Below are 16,913 nucleotides of genomic sequence, written 5' to 3' on the forward strand. Positions count from 1 at the left end.
AAGCCATCGAGGGTCAGGTTTGGGCATGAGTGTAGAGGACAGGGGTATGCCAGGCCTGGGCCGTCCCAGACAGGCCCGCTGGACCCTGATGCTGCTCCTGTCCACTGCTACGTATGGTGCCCACGCCCCATTGCTGGCACTGTGCCATGTGGATGGCCGCGTGCCCTTCCAGCCCTCCTCAGCCGTGCTGCTGACTGAGCTGACCAAGCTGCTGTTGTGCGCCTTCTCCCTCCTGGCGGGCTGGCAAGCATGGCCCCAGGGGGCTCCGCTCTGGCGCCAGGCTGCCCCCTTCGCCCTTTCAGCCCTGCTCTATGGCGCTAACAACAACCTGGTGATCTATCTTCAACGTTACACGGACCCCAGTACCTACCAGGTGCTGAGCCATCTCAAGATTGGAAGCACGGCCCTGTTCTACTGCCTCTGCCTCCAGCACCGCCTCTCTGCACGCCAGGGCCTGGCACTCATGCTGCTCACGGCAGCAGGGGCCTGCTGTGCAGCTGGCGGCCTCCAGGACCCTGGGCACACCCTTTCGGGGCCCCCTCCAGCAGCTGCCGCTGGCCGCACGTCCCTGCGTGTCACTCGCCGGGGGCTGCTGCTGCTCATCCTGTACTGCCTCATCTCAGGCCTGTCGTCCGTGCACACAGAGCTGCTCATGAAGCGGCAGCGGCTGCCTCTGGCGCCGCAGAACCTCTTCCTCTACACGTTCGGTGTGCTCCTGAACCTAGGCCTGCATGCTGGCGGCGGCCCTGGCCCAGGCCTCCCGGAGGGCTTCTCGGGGTGGGCCGCACTCGTGGTGCTGAGCCAGGCCCTGAACGGGCTGCTTGTGGCCGCTGTCCTGAAGCACGGCGGCAGCATCACCCGCCTCTTCGTCGTGTCCTGCTCGCTCGTGGTGAGCGCTGCGCTCTCGGCAGCTCTGCTGCAGCTGCAGCTCACAGCCACCTTCTTCCTGGCCGCGCTGCTCATCGGCCTGGCTGTGCGCCTGTACTATGGCAGCCGCTAGCCCCCAACCACCTCCACCCTGACGCCTGAGCCTGTAGGCTGGGCGCCCCCATCAGAGCTGCTTTCCAGCCCCAGCCTACCTCCGCCCCCAAAAGTCCTGTAAAAAGTGCCTTGTGAGAAAAGCTGGGAAGGGAGAGCAGCCAGGTTAGTCTCTAGAGGTGTGTGGATGAGAGGCAACCCCTGGAAGACGCGGAGACTGGGTTTGGTTAAGGAGACCTTTACCTGCCCCTCCCTCAGCCAAGCTCTCCCAGACTAAGGAATTGGGAGAGCATCAGTACCTGTGCCTGAGAAATGACCCCACGCCTGATGGAGGAGGCTCCCTGCCTCATTCGGATGAATGCATTTGCTTAAGTGGGGTGAGGGCACCAGTTGGCTTTCCTTGCTTCCTGTGGTCACACCAGCAGACCGCTGCACCCAGGCCTGGGGCTGGCTGCGGTGCCTGACTCCTCCCCAAGGGATATTCACCCCCCACTATCATGCAGGAAGGCCCGGTTGTCACAGATTACACACCTCTCGCCCAGCCACTCTGCCAGGCTACCCCAGCTCCCGCAGGACTCGGAACACGGGGCCCCTGCACTCTCCACCGTACGACTCTGCAGCCTTTGTTCGGGAAACCTCAGAGAGGGCTGGGGCTTGACTCGTCTCAGGGAATGTTTTCCTTGGGCCCTGACTCAGGCCTACACTCAACCTCTCTGCTCACCCAAAGGGCTCTCTTGAAGCCCGCTGCTCCTCTGTGCCCCTAGGAGATAGCATCCATCCCACTCTGGGTCCTGCCCCTGCGTGGGAGTGTCCCAGCCCCCAAAAGCTAGGGAAGCTCTACACAGTGACCAGGGACTAGGCACAGGGAACCTTGTACAGCTCAATGAGTGACTCTTAACTGCGTAAGCAATAAGGTCTTAATAAATTGTTCTGGGGTGTAGGTAGTTCCTACAATCACCTATGATTGTCCTGTTGTGTTCTGTGTTGGCATATAGTTCCTCTCAAACATAATGTCCTTCCCCTGGTGCCCTGAGTATCATAATCCTGGGGTAATTCTTAGACTAGGCAGAAAGGCTGTTTACTGCCAGGAGCATTATTTGGTTTGAGGACTCGGTGGGACTGAGATTATTCTCTGTCAACAGAGCTTTTGAAACCTCTGAAGTACAAATCTCAGGCCCTGAGGAATTTGGAGGGACTGGAATTTTGGGACTGGAAGGTGCTGCACCCAGAAAGACAAGCTAGTGTCTAGGCTAGAGAAGAGCTCTTAAGAACTCAGTATGGTTTTGATTCTCATTTCCTCTGACTCCCTCACTGATATTCCTGCCTGTCATCTCTCCTTATGGCTGGTAGAATGTCAGGCCCTGTTCCTGTGGCAGAATACCTGGTAGGCTGGTTAAAAAAAAAAAATGTCCCAGACCTATTGAAACAATCTTACAGAGCAGAGTTTGAGAATCTTTTTTTCTCTTTTTTCTTTCCTTTTTAAAAAAATAAGCTTACTAGGTGATTCTGATGCATAGTATAGCTTGTAAACCGCTACTGTCTTCAGTGTAGAACCATAGCCAATAAGGCATGAATGAATTCTAGTTACGCCTCTTAGCTGACTGTCCTTAGGCAGTTACTTAACCTCTCCTAGCTTTAGGTGCTGTGTCTCTGAAATGGGAGTCAAATAGTAGCTACTACTAATAGGGTAGTAGAAAAGCCTAAATGAAATAATGGATATTAGGCACTCAACGGGGACTGGCACAATGAGACCATGTTAGTGGTAATTATCCATAATGAAGGTTAGTTTGGTTATCGTGACCCAACTTCCTCTCCTCTTAGGACCCTTAAGGGAGGAAACTGCTTCTGCAGGATTCCTGGTCATCAGATATCTCCCCAAGGGAGGGAGCCAGCCTAGTCTGTGTCCTGCTGAAGCTGCTGATTCTGTGTGGCCAGGTTGATGGTGTCTTGCAGGACGCCAGCCAGCAGGCTGCGGTAGCGATGCTCCGTGGTCCCAGCCTGCTCCTCCAGTAGCTCCCGCCAGGCGCGGAAGACCTGTGGCCAGATTCAGAGATGCCTGTCAGTCAGCCTGAGGACTAGCTCAAGGTGTGCCTTCTGTCCCCACGGACCTGCAGCATGTCTGAGCTCAGGTAGCCTGCGTGTGCAGGTCAGAGAGGGCCACCAAGTCCTGCTCTGCAGTGTTCCGCTCTGCCTGGAGGGTCCCCAGCTGGAGTCTCAGCACTGTCTGCTCCAGGTGCCATCTCTGCCTCTCTTCCGAGACCTTCAGTAATAATACACATTTTTTGTTCAATGCCACCTGTATGCCAGGCTCTGTTCTAAGCACTTCATGCAAATTATCTTGTTTTATGCAATGATAACCATATAAGGCAGTTGCCATTTTACAGATTTGGAAAGAGTGGATCAGAGAAATGACCTAACTTGCCCAAATGCACATGGCTAGTAAGAGCCAGAACTGAGATGACATGCCTTTCAATGGTCCACCGTCATCCTCAGCGTACAGTCCAAATTCAGAGGCATGGCACACACTGGTCTTCTTAGCCTTGCCTCTGACCATGTGCCTGCCAGGCCCCAACCAGGTGGACCATTTGCATTACCCAAAAGCTGCTTTGCCTTTGTCTCCCTCTGGACCTTTGCTTATACCCCACCTCCCCCCAACACACAGACACACACACGTTTTTATTCTTAACTCATTCAAACAAGTTATTACTGAGTGCCTCTATGTGATGAGCACAAATTGCCCTTGTGGAGCTCAGTCTACTGAATTCCTCTGGCTGATTTGTCCTTTAAATCTCAGCTTAGATGACATCTCTGATCCACTCCAGCCTGGATTGGGTATACCTCCTTGTTCCCATAAGCCCCTGCTCCTCCCATCACAGCACTTAGCACTGAAAATTGCCTCATCTCTCCCCAACAAAACTGTGAGGGCCAAGAGAGAGAGTATGGCCCAGGCTGTTGTGACTGACACTGGCTCCCAGCCAGCCCCCAGCACAGTGCCTGGCCCAGTTAGAAGGAGCCTCAAATTTCCTATTTAACCCTCCTCACCTTTTCTCCAGCCACCAGTCCTTTGACTTGGTCACCTGCCACCACCACCTCCTGTTCCAAACGCTTCAGTTCCTCTTGGATCCAGATTTGGTGCTGTTCTTGCAGTCTCTGTCTCTGGGCCTGGGCCAGGAAGAATTGCAGGGCCACATCTGGTGTCTGCCAGGACCTAACTGGCCCAGAAGAACCTACAGCCCAGACAGACTCAGAGGCCACAGTGGGAGAAGAGAGAGATTGACCCTGCCAGTGGGTGCTGTGGAGGCCGTAAGGATCCTATACCCCTGAACTGACCCAGTAGGAAAGCAGCCCGTCCTATGCCCCTCCCTTAGGTAGCCCTTCAGGTCCTTTGCTGGCCAGAAGCTCCACAGTTCTCCCTGATACTGGGGTAGGGTAAGCAGAAAGCATATTAGCTGGGCTCTGCAGCTGTTCACCAATAGCTTCCAGTTCTGGGGTACATGAGGTACTACCTGGTCTCCAGAATCCCTGACAGGATGCTTTTGGTGGAGCCCAGATCCTAGAGATGCTGTTCCTCCAGTGAAGGAAAATGCAGTTAAACACAACAAAGGTGGAGAATACACACACACACACACCTTCCACCCTGAGAGGCCGGGGCTGCCTGTGACTTCCTGTTGAATCCATCACCTGCTCAGAATGTATTAGGAGTGGGGATTCATGCCCCAGGGCAGCATGGGTTATGCTCAGGGCTTTAAAATCACACCAAGGTGTCAGCCCATTCTTTTCTTAGCTGTATGACTACAGGCAGGTGACTAGACTTGAGCTTCCATTTCCTCATCTGTAAAGTAGAGCTGATAAACCGGGTGGAGAACATGAAATAAGGCCCCAAAACACTAAGAATTGGCAGGCACTGTTCAGTAAATGGGAGCTCACGTGTCTAATTCTCAAGGCCGGGAGCAGTAGGAACAACTTTCAAGTGATTATGAGAAGGGAGAAGGACCAGGAGGAGCTGAGAGGAAGCAGCATTCCAGCCCCCGTGTGGCAAATCATGGAAGACAGCGCCCCCTTGTGCACGAGAAAGGCAGGTCATGCGCCCTAAGGGGATGCAAGAGACCACATTGAGTCTAAGGACTCGGATGTGTTTGCACCTCTGCTGCCTTTGTTTATGCCGGTGACCCGGGTGCTTGAGAGCCATTCTCTGCTGAGCCTGTTTGTCACCCAGGAAGTGGGTGCAATGTTGTCTTCCTTGCTTAAAATAATTCTGTGGCTTCCCCTTGAATTCAAGACCAAGTCCAAACATCTTAATACATTTACAGCCTTATATGACCAGGCCCCTACTTCAGTCTCCAGTCTTTCTTTTTTTTAACTGAAATATTGTTGATATACAACCTTATATTAGTTTTAAATGTACAACACAGTGTTTCATCCAGTCTTTTTCTCTTGATTCTCTTCCTGAAACTCTGTTCTCCAACAAATCGAGTCCCCCAAAGAGATCAAGCACTTGCTTACCTTTGAGACTGCTTCTTTTTTCCTCTGCCTGAAACGATCTTCATTCATTTTTGCTGGCCACATCCTTCAGGAATCAAGTTCCTCCATAAACTCTTCCTTCCCTCTCTTTGTCAAGACTAACTTAGATGCCCCATAGAACCCTGTGTTGATAGCCCTTCAGAGCCCTGATAATGGAGTTGTCATTGTTTTTTCAGCAGACTGTAAACTCTATGAGGACACTGATTTCCCAGGGCCTACAGAAGTGTTTGGGAATCAATATACTAATGAGGGAAGGATGGGTCCCCTCTCAGTGCTCTGTAAACGGAGGAGAGGAAGGCAGACATCAGTGGGGCTCCCAAGAGGTTGGATGAGAAGACATCCCAGTGGTTCAGGGCACCCCTTTGGGCATCCGGCTTCCTGGGCACTGACTCCAGGCTTTCACCACCTATGGGGAGAGGGTTCAGGGTGGCCTCTGGCCATTGCTGGTCTGAGTACTTCCAGGCCTCAGATAGCTCACCGGCAATTCTTGCAGCGCCCTGCCCAGCTTCCTGAGCCCACTCTGTCAGGGTGTCCCCGAGGAGGCGTGAATGCAGGCTCTTCAGGCCAGCCCAGCAGGCCCGGGGCTCTTCCACTGAATCCCACAGGGAGGGCCTTGCCTGTTTCCCCAGCATCCTCCTTCCCGCAGTCCCCCACAGAGCAGCCTGCAGCAAGCTCGGGGAGCTTCCTGGGAAGGGGAGACTCCCAGGGAATCATTCCTTCCTCTGGACTCCAAAGCTCACTGTCTATAATACTTTAAATTTTTATAATTTATAAAATAAGCTAACACCTATCAGACTCTTACATGCGCTTGATGGCATTGTGCTAAGGTTTTTCTCGGATTGCGCAATCCGCACCACTCTCCAGTGAGTCAACAACTCTAATTTATGCTGCCTCCCCCCACATTTCTCAGATGAAGCAACTGAAGCTCAGAGGGGACAAGCAACTTCCTGGTCAGTGGCAGAGCTGAAACTCAAGCCCAGTTCTGTCTGGCACTGAAGTCTGTGCCCTTAATCATAATACCAAAACTGGCCTATAGATAAACACACTTTTGTCCCTCACTGCTTTATCCTTGAGGGTGTGAAGTGTTCCAAATTATCTTCCTCATTCCACAGGGCCTGGTACAGGAAGGAGGAAGTCTGGGAATATGTTGGTCTAATGAATGTGTGTTTATTGATTTTAGAGACAATAGGAAAGCCAGACATTTTTTGCTCTTTTATTGTGGCAATTTTCAAACCTATACAGAGTATAAGAAATCCATCTACAGGGACTCTCTTGTCCCCTCCTGGCGTAAGCCGGGAGCTCTGTCCTTTCACTTTATCTCTAAATAAAAGCCTGTACCTTGCTCTCCTAAAAAAAAAAAAAAAAGAAAGAAAGAAATCCATCTACTTATCTCCCGGCTTCAACACTTGTCAGCTCGTGGACGTTCCTGTTTGATCCTACCATCTACTTGACCTGCCCCCAATCTTTGACATGGTTTCATTTCACAGAGGCCTGATTTTTAATGGGTGTGTGAAAATAGGAAGTGCCTTCCCTTTCCTGAGCCTCCCTTTCCTCATCTGTAAATTAAATCAGCCTTATGAGGTTGTGGCAAGGATGAAAGGTATTAGACGGTGTAAAAATGCTTGGCAAACTATTGAAGGCCTTTGAAGGGCAAGGGGTTGCTTTTACTATAGACCCTGCCATCCCAGACTTTGGCAGCCTTGCCATCCTGGGACCTTTCTGAATCCTGCCCCTCCCAGATGGTCAGGCTCTTTCTAAGCTGGGATTGGGGCTGTGGCTGGTTGGGTGAGAGGGTGGGGTAGGCTTAAGGCCAGATCCCAGAGCTTCCCAAAGAACCCCGGGCAACCTTGAGGGTCCAGGCAAAAAGAAGGCCACTGTAGTTGTTTCCTTCCAGGAGCCATGAGACAGTCCAGGGCAGAGAGCCCTCTGCCTGATCACCAACAACCTCACCAGCCAATACCTGTAGCAGGGGGCAATCTCTGCCAGAGGGAAGGCGGAGAAAAGATGTCCTGACACCTCAATAATAAAAAGACAACCCAAGTTAAAATTGACTAAGTAAGGTGACAATCAACAAAAATGGCAGAGTGGGGAATTCTGGGGGTCCCTCCCCAGATACATCTGGCAAAAATGGTCAGAATCAACCTTATAGAACTCTGGGAGATAGTCAAAGGTTTATGGCAACTAAGTGAATGCTTAACCAGGAGAAAGGCAACTTAAGTTTGATAAAAGATCATACTTACATCATAAAACATATGATGTTTTATCTTACCCTAGCCCCATCCTCCTCCCAAGCACAGAGGTGGTCATGAAGACAACAGCCCACATATCTGGTTACTTGGTTCTCTGGGGAGCAGTTCACATCTTGTTCCCAAGCAACTGTGTCTGTCTGTTTTGACTGTCTGGGGATCCCCACCAGGACTGATGAAAGGGGTTTCCCGTTGTTCTCGTATCTTGAATCTCTCTCAGGGCAGAACAACCATGGCAGAGGACAGTCCCTCAGAACATTGAAAAATGAAAGAACAGGCAAAAATAATAGTTGGGGAAAATGATAAACACATGGAAAGATGGGGAGGAAAAGTTGGAAAGTGAGATTTGGGGGGAATAAGGGCTTTGAAAAGTTCCCACATGTACTGGGGACCTTAGAAAGCCACACACATACCCAGGGCAGGATGCATGTTCAGAAAAAACCTGAGAAGACCGTAGCTTTCACCTTTAGCTGATTTTTAGGCTCAGCACAAGCAGGGGGTGAGGTGAAGGCAGAGCTGTAAATGGCCCAGCTAAGCATAGAATGAGTGACCTAACACAGAGCCAATCTGTAGAAACCTGGAGATTTTTTTTCTTTTTTCTTTTTTCCTGATTTTTTTCCCCTCCTGCTCTCCTCCTGCTTCTTACCTTTTCTTTCTTTTTCTTTTACTTTTTTTTTTACTTTTTCTTTTACTATTTTTGTCCCAACAGTTTAAAGTAATTTTGTCATGTCACTGTCTAACCACTGAGATAACAGAATGGAGACTTATGTGACCACAAACAATATGGTCCTTGCAAAAAATTGTTTTGAAAAGTAACTAAGCAAACAGATAGCTGCAACCCACAACAAGCAACAATACAAACCCTGAAAAGGAGAGAGAATCTAGTTTTCAGAATTACCACATTATCATATACAAAACGTCAGAGGTCTAAGGAAAGGAGGGGAGACTTAAGAGGCCAAGACAAATAGAGAATACAGTCTTTACAAAAAATACTAAAATTGGCCAGTTTCCAACAAAAAATTATTAAGCATGCAAATATAAGAACAAGAAGAAATTAACAGAAACTGATCTGAGGAAACACAGACAAAGGATTCACTAGACAAAGACTTTAATTCAACTTCCTTAAATGTGCTCAGAAAACTAAAGGGAATCAAGAAAATGATGTCTCATTTCTTGATTTCTCTGAATAGAGAATATCAATAGAAGGATAGAAATTGTAAAAAAAAAGGACCTAAGCAGAAATTCTAGAGCTGGAATTTAAAATCCACTAGAGGGAAGATCTGAGCAGACTCAAGGAAGAATCTCAGTAAGCCCGAAGGTAGGTCAAATAAGATATGCCTTCCCTTCCCTGAGCGTCATCTATAAATTAGGCCTGCCTCTCCTTCCTCATCTGTAAATTAAAATCAGCCTTATGAGGTTGTGGTATGAGTCTGAGAAACAGAAAGAAAAAAGAATGCATGAAAATGAGCCTAGGAGACCTATGCAATTCCGTCAAATGCACAAACACGCATAATGGGAGTCTCGGGAGAAAAGAGAAAGGGGTAGAAAGAATATCTGAAGAATATTTGTGCAAAATTCCCCAAATTTTATGAAAGACATGAATTTACACATCCAAGAAGCTCAACAAATTCCAAGGAAGACTAACTCAAAGAGATCCCCACTAAGACACATTATAATCAAGCTGTCAAAAGCCAAAGTCAGAGAGGGAATCTTGAAAACAGAGAGAAGCAATTTGTTACATACAAGAGATCCTGAATAAGATTAAAAAACAGTTACTCATCAGAAACCACGGAGGCCAGGAGGCAGTGAGATGACATATTCGAAGTCCAAAAGATAAAACCTGTCAACTATGGATTCTGTATTTGGCCAAACTATCCTTCAAAGATGTAGGAGAAATTAAGATATTCCCTGATAAACAAAAGCTGAGGGAGTTCATTGCTAGTAGACCTGCCTCACAAGAAATGCTAAAGGGAGTTTCTTTGGCATGTCAAAGGTGAGGAAAGGAGTTGACTCTCATGCTATCCTGGGCCTCTACATCCATATTTCAGCCACCCCTCAAGGCAGTCAGAAGTCTCCATCAGACTTACAGGGCTCCTGGGAGCTGCAGGATCCTCAAGGCCCCTTGCCACACATGGTGGGTCCCAAGCCCCTCAGAAGGGTCAGGCCCTGGGCAGGACATGGTAACAGTGAGCAGAGAGCAGGCCCTGTGGAGGAGAGGGTAGGATCAGGCCAAATGCCTAGGGGGTTGAGAGGTGACATGTGCCCTCGGATCCTCACCTGCCTTCACCCCCTGCAGCCTGCACGTACAGCTCTGAGACAGCACTTGAGCCAGACACCTCCACTTCACTGGCATCTCCCACCACCCTAGAGGAAGGAGAGGCTAGGCTCAGCTCCTAAGCACCTGGGTTATGTCCAGCCCCCCAGAACCTCTTCACAGGGAGCCCATGGGGATCCCAAGAGCCTGTTAGAATCATCCCCAAGGTTCAAATCTCAGAGTGCCCCCAAACAGTCTCTCATCCTCATTATCTTATTTTTCACCTGTCATCTGCCCATGGAGGGAAACAGAATAGCTGGGATTGCTCCCATTTTACAGATAGAGAAATTGAAGTTTTGCTCAGTGAGATACTCAAATCATCCAGGATGATAATGACTGAGGTGAAGAAGTGTAAATGGATAGAGTAGAAGAGTGAGAGGAATGGGGACGTGGGATGAAGGGGTGATGGTGAGAGGAAGTCCTGGGAGCAAACCCAGGCCCTGTAAGCAGAAGCCCAAGCTCAGGGCTTCCCGTCCCTGGGGTGGCAGTGAAGAGAAACCTCCAAGGGCTCAGTTTGGGGATGTCAGCCAGGCCTTCAGCAAGCACTCTCAGGCCCAGTTGGGCCCCGGACGCTCACGAACCCAGAGGAGCCGCATCCGGCACTGACAGGTTCTCGGCCCCTGGAGAGCGCAGGTCCCAAGTCCTCCTGCGGGGACTGAGCTGGGATCACACAAGCACGACACCTGTTACAAACCAAGTCTCTCCCAGCTTTCAGCTCAGATGATCCTCCCACTGGAGCCCTGTGGGCCAATCAGGGAACCAAAGGTTAGCCATTTCAGGCCGGAAAAGGGAAATCCAAGAGAGGCAAGCCCACACTGGTGAGCAGCAGAGGGGCTAGATCCAAGCTCCTCTGTCTGCCCGCCAGTCTCAGGCTTCTCTGCAGCATCACCGTGGCCTTGGCTTCCTGGTCTCCTCCCCATCCAGGTCCCACCTGCCCCAGGCTAAGAGTACTAGGCGCAGAGTCAGAGCCCCTGAGAGGCAGAGCTTCCTCAAACAGCATCTGCAGCAGCTAAAATGGAGAAAGGGGTTCCGTGGGGATTGAGAAAGAATCAATCTGTCCTTCAACTTTCCTGAGGGTGAAGTCTGTGCCTGGCCCTGTGCTAGGTGCTAAGCACACAGCAACCAGGACGGAAATAGCCCCAGGCCCCAGGGTTCACAGTGAGCCCGACACATGAGCAAACATTTTCAGTGGAAGCTGCAGTTTGCTAGGGCAGAGGCCCATGACAAGGGCCTGAGGCAGCTATTGATTTGGGGGCATTTTTGTGAAGCTCAAAAACCAAAATTTTCAAGTTTATTAGCATTATTAGTATTACTAAGAGCTTTAAAAATTAGACCTCACTGGATATTTGATCTCTGCACACCATCTTACCTTGACCCTCACTCTATGGGCACCAGCCTCCTACCTTCCCTGACCTCTCATTAGCTGCATAGATTGACCCTGGAAAAACATCCTATAGGGACCACAGGGCACTATAGGAACCGAGGGAGGGACACGTAGCCTAGCTAGGGTAGAGAGGGAATGTTCTCAAAGGTATCCCGGAGGAGGCAACATTTGAGCTCATGAGATCTATGCCCGGTGGCTCCACTGGGACTCACCTGAGGCACAAGCTGGGGTGCCTCTGTTTTCCGACCCCAAAGCAGCAGGGTCACGCTGTACCCTCGGCCCACCAAGCCCAGCATGAGCTGGACTCGTGCTAGCAGCTCCTGCTCTGCCTCCTGCAGGGAGACCCAGGCGCATCCCCCATCTAGGTGCCCTGACCCAGCCTGCCCTGAGCAAAGGGCAGCACTAAGCACCACAGGATCCAGGGGCCTAAGGGCTCCCATCCTCCTCCATTGCCCATCAGAACCTCTACCTCAGCAGCATCAGAGCCCAGGACTGTCAAAGGTGATGCATTGTTCCTCTGGGCAGGGCTGGGGTCAGCAGTGTCACTCCATCTTCACCACCCTCATCTGCACCCCATCCCATCTCTGCCTGAGTCTCTCTAAAGTCCTGGGCTGAAGCAGGTGGATGCTCTTGGGCCCCCCCCCCAGGAAGAGTGTGGGGTGACAGGTCTCCTCAGGGCTTGAGAAGGGTGGATTTCATATCAATTCTTGTCGGGGAAACTGAGCTCCCAGCACTCCTGAGTCCTGGCCTCCACCTTTGCCTCAGTTTCCTAACCTGAAATGGCCTTGCCCTCTGCTTCTCCCAAGAGGCTCTCCCAGGCTGCACCAGCTCTGAGAATGAACAGATGGGGGCTTCTCTCCTGGTCCTCTTCCTCGCTGTACTTCCACCACCACGGTCAGCCTGGCCTGTGGGCGGTCAGTGAGGGCTGCGGGGGCTGAGCTGCCCTGGCCCAAACCGGCCCCTGCGCTTGCCACTTCTCCGCTCCCCATGGCTTCCATGCCTCTCAGATTCCCGTCAATAATTCATCCCCCTGAGAACCCTCCTACACTGCTGGTGGGAATGTAAATTAGTTCAACCATTGTGGAAAGCAGTATGGAGGTTCCTCAAAATGCTCAAAATAGAAATACCATTTGACCCAGGAATTCCACTTCTAGGAATTTACCCTAAGAATGCAGCACTCCGGTTTGAAAAAGACAGATGCACCCCTATGTTTATCGCTGCACTATTTACAATAGCCAAGATATGGAAGCAACCTAAGTGTCCATCAGTAGATAAATGGATAAAGAAGATGTGGTACATATACACAATGGAATATTACGCAGCCATAAGAAAAAACAAATCCTACCATTTGCAACAACATGGATGGAGCTAGAGGGTATTATGCTCAGTGAAATAAGCCAGGCAGAGAAAGACAAGTACCAAATGATTTCACTCATGTGTGGAGTATAAGGACAAAGGAAAACTGAAGGAACAAAACAGCAACAGAATCATAGAACCCAAGAATGGACTAATAGCTACCAAAGGGAAAGGGACTGGGGAGGTTGGGTGGGAAGGGAGGGACAAGGGTGGGGAAAAAGAAAGGGGGCATTACGATTAGCATGTATAGTGTGTGGGGGGGCACAGGGAGGGCTGCGCAACACAGAGAAGACAAGTAGTGATTTTACAGCATCTTACTATGCTGATGGACAGTGACTGTGAAGGGGTATGTGGGGGGGACTTGGTGAAGGGGGGAGCCTAGTAAACATAATGTTCTTCATGTAATTGTAGATTAATGATACCAAAATAAAAAATAATAATAATTCATCCCCCTGATCTGAAGGCTTTGGGCGAGGCCTCTAAATAATAACTATCAAAGGAGGGCACAGTCCCATCTTTTGTGAGTCAGAACATTGCATAGGATTCTTCTTTTTTTCCCCTCTTATGAAAAATGTCAAACATATAACTATGGAGAGAATAACATAATGAACCTCCAAGCACCTAGCTTCAGCAGTTATCAACTTATGGCCAGTCTTATTTCTTCTGTTCCCCTCCCCAACCTCAGTGGATTCTCTTGAAGCAAATCCCAGACATTTATATTTCATCCACAGCTATTTGGGCATATATTTATAAATGACAACCACCCTTTTAAAAAATATTATAACTTTATTGAGATGTGATTCATATACCATACGATTCACACATTTAAAGTATATATTTCAGTGTTTTTTAGAAATATCTTTGCAGATATGTGTAAGTATCATCAGTTAAGTTTAGAACATTTCCTTAACTTTATAAAAACCTGTGGTTTCCCTTAATATCACCTCCCTAGCCCCACTCCACCCTGACCCCTAAGCAACTATTAATCTACTTCCTATCTCTATAGAGTTGCCTATTCTGGACGTTTCATAAAAATGGAATCACACAATATGTGTTCTTTTTGTGACTGACTTCTTTCACTTAGCACAGTGTTTTCAAAGTTCATCCATGGTATAACATGTGTTGTATTCCTTTCCTTTCTATGGCTGTTACAGAAAAACTGGAATGGATCGCTGATGGAAGAACCAAGTGGCACTCGGAGGTCTTGGTGGGTGGAGGTTTATTTCACACTGGTGGGCTCAGAGGGGAGTGATCTCCCAAGGTCTGAGCCCCAAGCAGAAACAAGGGCAGTGATTTATACTTTTTTTGATGTGGCATTTCAGCGTGTGCAGCAAGCAGGGTGAAAGGGAAGCCTGCAGGAGCGAGGGCCCAGAGGAGTGAGGGGAGGGCGGCTGGGAGTGTGCTGCTGACCTTGCCAAGGAAGAGCCCGGAGGAGGGAGAGAAGAGCAGACGGGCCGAGGGTTTTCTGCTGACCTTGTTGGCTGTGTTGAATATATTTTCCTTATCACTGCCCCCTCTGATGCCCCTTTAAACACTTTGTTTTAGGGGGCATCATCATCTTAGTTTATGATAGGGTCATAATGGCTTGTATTCATACTTTCAACCACTTCGAGCTAGGATTTTACTCCCTGAGGACAGTGTAAAGTTGTATAGCTTAGGGTTTCTCCATTCTGATGTGGTTTGGGTGGTTAAGCACAGTCCAAATAGGTATAGAGGTAACATTATAGAGAGGTACTGAGGAGATGCAGGCTGAGGCTTGAGTTTAGTTAGGAGAGACAGGTAAACACAGCAAAACAACCTATGACTACGCAATAGACAATAGAAAGGGCAACTTTTTGAGGGACAGTCCAGTCAGAGGGGGCAGCAGCAGAGAGTCCAATGTCCAGGATGAAAGAAAGATCCCACTCCAGCAAGGGCCAGTATCATGGCATGCAGGTGTTTATTAGTCAGAGGGTAATCGTCAGATACAATACGGAGGTGGAGAGGATTCTGGATATCTGGCTGGGTCTTCCACTGATGTATTTCTTTGTCCGGATTATGGACCTTTTTCACTCTGGAATGATGGACCCATAGAGTGATGCCTGCTACTCTGAGGGCAGTAGGAGTGGTTAGAACAACAATGTGGGGGCCAGTCCACTGAGGTTTGAGGGGGTCCCTTTTCCAATCTTTAACCCAGAATGAGTCCCCAACCTGGAAGGAATGAACTGGGGTTCCTAAGGAAAGCAGCTCTCTATGGTATATTGTTGTAGCTTGTTTAGGGTGGCCTCTAAGGCTTGGAGCTGTTCCCTCACTCCCTTATCTCCTATTTGGTGTAGGCTCCCTGGAAGGTTTCCTAGACATGGGGGTGGGAGGGCCTCCATACACTAATTCAAAAGGGGAAAGGCCTTGAGTCCCGGGTGTGCAGCAAGCATGCAGGAGAGCCAGGGGCAGTAGGTCCAGCCACAGGAAGCCAGTTTCTTCGCAAAACTTACCTAGGGTTCCCTCAAGGGTGCAATTTATTCACTCTCCTTTCCCTGAACTCTGTGGCCTGTATGCATTGTGGAGTTCCCAGGTAATGTTGAGAGATTTAGTTAAGATCTGTACTGCATCTGCTACAAATGCAGATCCATTGTCACTGTGAATTGTAGACAGGTTCTGGCTACCTCCTGGCTTCATTCTGTCCTGGCTGGGAAGGCTCGACCCACCCAGAGTATGTACACACTATCACTAGGAGGTATCTGAGTCCTCTCCTTGACTGGACATCTGTGAAGTCTATCTCAAGGTCGTCAAAGGACGCAACTCCTGCCCTTTAGACACCTGGCAGGGGTCACGGTGCAGATGGAGCATTATTTCTGGTGCAAGTCACGCACTACTCACTTATTGCTGGGCATGATGCTGGCAACTGGCTGATGTAGTATTGCTTTTTGAGGAGATCTTCCAGTGCAGTTTTTCCTAGGTGGGTGAGCTGATGGTATTTGCTGACTAGATGCCTTCTGGTTGCAGTCGGGACACAGATGCATCCATCGGGCAGCATTCACCACCCTTTTTCAGTTAGGGTGGCTCCTTTAGCCATGGGCCAGTCCTTTGCTTTTTCAGTGCACTTGGGTGGAGGGACCTCCACTGGGGGTGTTAGGGCCATGGTGAGGGAAGGACCTTTACCTGTTTCTTTACTGGCTGCTGCTCTAGCTGCTTCATCTGCCAGCCGATTCCCCTGTGTTATAGGGTCGTTTCCCTTTTGGTGTCCTTTGCAATGCAGAATTGCTACTTCTTTTGGGAGCCAAATACCTTTGAGGAGTCTTAATGTTTCTTCCTTGTTCTTGATTACTTTTCCTGCTGTGGTAAGGAGACCTCTTTCCTTGCAGATTGCCCCATGTATGTGCACAGTGGCAAAGGCATATCGGGAGTCAGTGTAGATGTTGTCTCACTTGCTCTAACTGACGGTGAGGGCTTGAATGAAGAATTGCAGTTCAGCCTGTTGTGCTGACCATCCGGCCGGCAGGGCTTTTGCTTCTAAGACCTCAGTGGCAGTAGTTACTGCATAACCTGCTCTCCGGATACCCTCTTGTAGGTAACTGCTGCCATCACTGAATAGTGTGAGTTCTGGATTTTGTATTGCTTGATACTGCAAATCCGGGCGACTTGTGTAGACTTTGACAGTTACTTCGGAGCAGTCATGATCTGGTCTCCCTGTTTGGTGGGGAGGAAAGTTGCTGGATTCAGTGTCCGTACTGTTTCAAGAGTGATCCGCAGGTTTTCACAGAGGAGTCCTTGGTATTGTGCCAGCCGAGTTGGAGGGGAAGCAGTGTCCCTGTGTGTTCATGAGGGATTCAACAGCATGGGGGAGCTTGACATTTAGTTCTTGTCCCAGGATACGTTTATCTGCTTCCTTAATGAGTAGAACTATGGCTGCCAGTGCCCTGAGGAAGGGTGGCCATCCTGCTGCAACCAGGTCCAGTCTCTTTGACAAGAATGTGACCGGCCACTGCCAGGGCCCAGCAGTCTGTGTGAGAACCCCGAGGGCCACTTTTTCCTTTTCATGTATGAAGAGATTGAGGGTTTTTCTATACCTGCCAGGCCGGGGGCTGGTGCCTGTCCTAAAGCAGCTTTTATTTCCAGGAAGGTGGCTGTTGCCTCT

The 16,913-nt window shown here is 49.6% G+C and overlaps 2 protein-coding genes across 2 annotated transcripts; one reads left to right on the top strand and one right to left on the bottom strand.

Moving 5' to 3' along the window:
- The first annotated feature begins 20 nt into the window (after nucleotides 1-20).
- LOC118918054 (probable UDP-sugar transporter protein SLC35A4) lies at nucleotides 21-1,937 on the top strand. The gene has a single exon (XM_036896474.2). The coding sequence runs from the start codon at nucleotides 26-28 to the stop codon at nucleotides 998-1,000; it is 975 nt and encodes a 324-aa protein (XP_036752369.2). The 5' UTR covers nucleotides 21-25; the 3' UTR covers nucleotides 1,001-1,937.
- A 553-nt stretch (nucleotides 1,938-2,490) lies between these two features.
- Nucleotides 2,491-11,739, bottom strand: LOC118916918 (uncharacterized). Its single transcript, XM_057490535.1, is given in 11 exon segments — nucleotides 2,491-3,034; nucleotides 3,087-3,226; nucleotides 4,012-4,290; nucleotides 5,978-6,020; nucleotides 6,022-6,184; nucleotides 7,346-7,360; nucleotides 7,363-7,478; nucleotides 10,023-10,109; nucleotides 10,637-10,719; nucleotides 10,874-11,068; nucleotides 11,656-11,739. Coding segments are annotated over 11 exon segments (1,368 nt in total). The 3' UTR covers nucleotides 2,491-2,871.
- Nucleotides 11,740-16,913: the final 5,174 nt, after the last annotated feature.

Source organism: Manis pentadactyla, chromosome 13, assembly GCF_030020395.1.
Source record: "Manis pentadactyla isolate mManPen7 chromosome 13, mManPen7.hap1, whole genome shotgun sequence".
NCBI lineage: Eukaryota > Metazoa > Chordata > Mammalia > Pholidota > Manidae > Manis > Manis pentadactyla.